Source organism: Sinocyclocheilus anshuiensis, unplaced genomic scaffold (genome assembly GCF_001515605.1).
Source record: "Sinocyclocheilus anshuiensis isolate Anshui unplaced genomic scaffold, SAMN03320099.WGS_v1.1 scaffold3190, whole genome shotgun sequence".
Lineage (NCBI taxonomy): Eukaryota > Metazoa > Chordata > Actinopteri > Cypriniformes > Cyprinidae > Sinocyclocheilus > Sinocyclocheilus anshuiensis.
The window spans coordinates 28,889-32,145 of NW_015541049.1; the positions used below are offsets into that span (position 1 = coordinate 28,889).

Below are 3,257 nucleotides of genomic sequence, written 5' to 3' on the forward strand. Positions count from 1 at the left end.
AGTGTGACCAAAAGTATATAGGAAATGAGAATGAATGAATGAATGCATAAATAAATAAATAAAATAATAAAAGTCAAACATTTAAATGTTTACAAACATTATCTCATTTTACAGCTTTCTAATTTTTTTTTAACTTAATAATGTTTTAGGTATTGTTGAACTTGACGGCTTATTTCTCCCAAATGTATATTTATGAATAACACATTTACCTCATAGAAATAGTTGTTACTAGTAATATGGAAAAGCCCGGATGTGCTGCTTTGCGCCGCTCTCATCCGCATTGCGTCATAAAGAAGCGCCGCTGCTGCTGGTGTTTTGTTTTGAAGTGTTGATCGTTACGCTGGTGGTCAAACATGGGCAAGTCTTTTGCTAATTTCATGTGCAAAAAAAGATTTCCATCCTGCATCAAAATCCAACATAAAGAAGGTAAGCGGGAGGTTTTAGCTAGCAAGCGACTGCCGGTCTGCTGTCAACATTAGTTCAGATCTTTCTGTATTTTTCTAATTGGATACGCAGGAGGAACTGATGCAGGCTTACCTGAAGGAGCAGGACACATACAACAGCAGGTTAACCTTAGAGGAGCTGCACACAGCACTCACATGTGCTGCTGGCAAGACTTCAGTTCATTAAATGTGCTTTTGAGACCCGTTTGACTTGGTATTTTGCTTCATAAACCTGGGAATAATACACATTCACAGGCAGTTACCTGTGAATGTGTCTGTTGCATGTATTATATTCCAGACTGCTGATGGGAGATGATCGTGTGAAGAGTGGCCTTAATTTCATGTATGAAGCACCTCCAGGAGCATCTAAAGGTGATAAACTTGCGATAAAGTCATTCATGTAAGTGATGCTAACTTATCGTTTTCTTCCTAATCATGACTAAACATGAATACATAAATATTTTTGATTTAATCAAAGAAAATTAAGAATCTGAAAAAAAAACAAGTTAAACTAAAGAGTATATATTCACCTGTTTTTTTATTCTTCTTTATATCATCACCAACGTCCTCCAGAGGAGACTAAAGAGGTCATGTTCATTTACATTATGTTAGAGTTTGTTGTTGATTATTAGTGATTGTGCTCTGTCACACTTTTAAATCTGAATATTAAACTCGTCAAGCGTGTTTAACCCCATAAAGCCTACTGCATTATATTTAATAGACGCATGTAAATCATCACCATGATCAAATTTCATCAAAAGCACAAAGTTCTACATGCCTTCTGTTGTCTGATTAATAGTTTATCATTGTTTTATCAAGAAATAACATCCCCTTCACGTCGTCATACGCATGTTGTTTTGCTGTGAAATCTTTACTGTAAACATAAGAATACATTTTAAATTGTTAACAGTATTTCAAGGATGAACATTTCCGGGACTGAAGCAACTTGGGTTTATTTGATTATCCATACATCTTTTTTTTTTTTTTTTTTTGGCAAAATGCTATTCTCTGAGTTTTTCTCCAGCTAACTAACATGCTGTGGACACTGAATGGTTCTCCTGAGGTAACATTTTGTGACATATTTAAAAGCTGTTTTATTGACATCATTGGCTTGACATTCACTTTTTTGCTCACCAGCCACTGTGGCTAGTGGTTTTCTAAATTAATAGCCACTCAACATTTTCATTCACCACAATTTTGTTTTTGGGAAGTTATTCTGTATAAATATAACTGAACCAAAATATAGTACAATTATTTAATTGATTAAAAGTTACACTTAATGTGTTTGGTCACATTTGTCTGTGTTTGGTCACATTTGACTGCCAAGGAGTATGAGAACATATTAATGCTGTCTCTTTATCGCTCCCCAGAATAAAATGCTAGTCAGTGTTCTTATCAATGAACGCACAAGCAATGCACATTATGTGTTAATAATTACTAGTAGGCTAATTGCTGCAAATATAGTGAAACTGCTGTCTTAAACCCATTCAAACAGATAGATTGACAGCACGGAGTTGTTTGGAACTATTGAGAGCTCCATGAACCACGTCACCGCGTGGCGGCGAGATCAAAGCATGTCGCAACTCTGTTTCTCAATGGCTCTGGTGTAAGAATAAACGATACATTGCAAAACAACATAAAGATGTTAACATAAAGAACGGTGAAGTTTGAGTTCATTATTTGTTCTCTGTATTTCACTAAGTAATTGTCTATGTTTAGTAAGTGCTAAGTAATTATTCCATTGTTTAATTGTGAACTTTAAGGACCTTTTAAGGTTTTTTTTTTGTTGGCCTTAAGCAACCTTGTTCTTGGGAAGTCTGAAGTGAGAGCAAAGCTGTGGTTTTGGTTTAGATGTGGGAGGTGTCAACAATTACCCTGTTTTTCAATGGATAATAGCATGCTATGTAATTTGTTATTAAACTATAGAATGCAGATATATAAAGTTTGACTGAACACTTTGCAAGCAAAGAATCGTAAGCACCACAAATCCATTTAAATATAATTATATTAAAAATATAATTTAGTCACATGGCTGGAAACATACTGTATGTGTCCTGTGAGAGAGTATTGTTAATTGTAAAAATTATAGATTGCAGAATGAGAAAAAAATAAAAATAAATAAATAAAAACTATGACGTGCATATGAAGGAAAGGAAATTGAACTCTGCTGTCACAGAACCAGTCGATCAGATAAATAATGTGTTCATAATTGAGCTTCTCTGTGTATGCATAATTCATCTTGCAATTGGATTCTTATTTTGTTCTTTATTGCACTTATTTTTTTTCCCAATTGACTTTGCTGCTCATTAAAAAAAAATATCGTGAAAAGCGCTATACAAATAAACTTGAATTGAACTTGAATATTTTCCCCCTGGGGGGAAAAATATATAATAAAAAAAAAAAAAAATCATAAATGTAGTTGTCACGATATCACTTAGTTTGGACTCTCAGACATTCAGCACATTTTCCCTGCTATGTTTGTTGTCATGATTGTTGATTTGATTTCGTCATTCAGATCAGGTGTGTGTTGTTAATTATTTTTGTTTGCTTGTGTATTTAATTTGCTCTCTTTCTGTTCACTGTTGTCGGGTCTTGTCAGTGTTGGATGTGTTGTTGCTGTTCTCTTATGTGGATTATTTACCTGTGGATTTATTAAAGTCTACCTTCAGCCTTCATCTCCGTGCGCTTGTGTATTCAGCAACACTGAATCTGTGACAGTTTGTCTTTAAGACCTTTTGTGTTTTCTCCTATATTCCAAGTTTCCTGAAGCCATATGGTAAGTATTTATGTATGCATGTATGTGCTTAAAAAAAA

At 34.2% G+C, this 3,257-nt stretch overlaps 1 protein-coding gene across 2 annotated transcripts; it reads left to right on the forward strand.

Moving 5' to 3' along the window:
* Window positions 1-281: 281 nt before the first annotated feature.
* On the forward strand, window positions 282-1,394 carry LOC107690597 (corepressor interacting with RBPJ 1-like). Of its 2 annotated transcripts, none has more exons than XR_001634462.1 (4): window positions 282-426; window positions 517-632; window positions 742-843; window positions 1,017-1,394. XR_001634462.1 is itself a non-coding variant. In XM_016488967.1 (4 exons), the coding sequence occupies exons 1-4, from the start codon at window positions 354-356 to the stop codon at window positions 1,024-1,026; spliced, it is 270 nt and encodes an 89-aa protein (XP_016344453.1). In that variant the 5' UTR covers window positions 282-353; the 3' UTR covers window positions 1,027-1,394. The 2 variants fall into 2 exon arrangements, 1 of the variants encoding a protein (XP_016344453.1); XM_016488967.1 differs by having other exon boundaries at window positions 517-601.
* The last annotated feature ends 1,863 nt before the right edge of the window (window positions 1,395-3,257 follow it).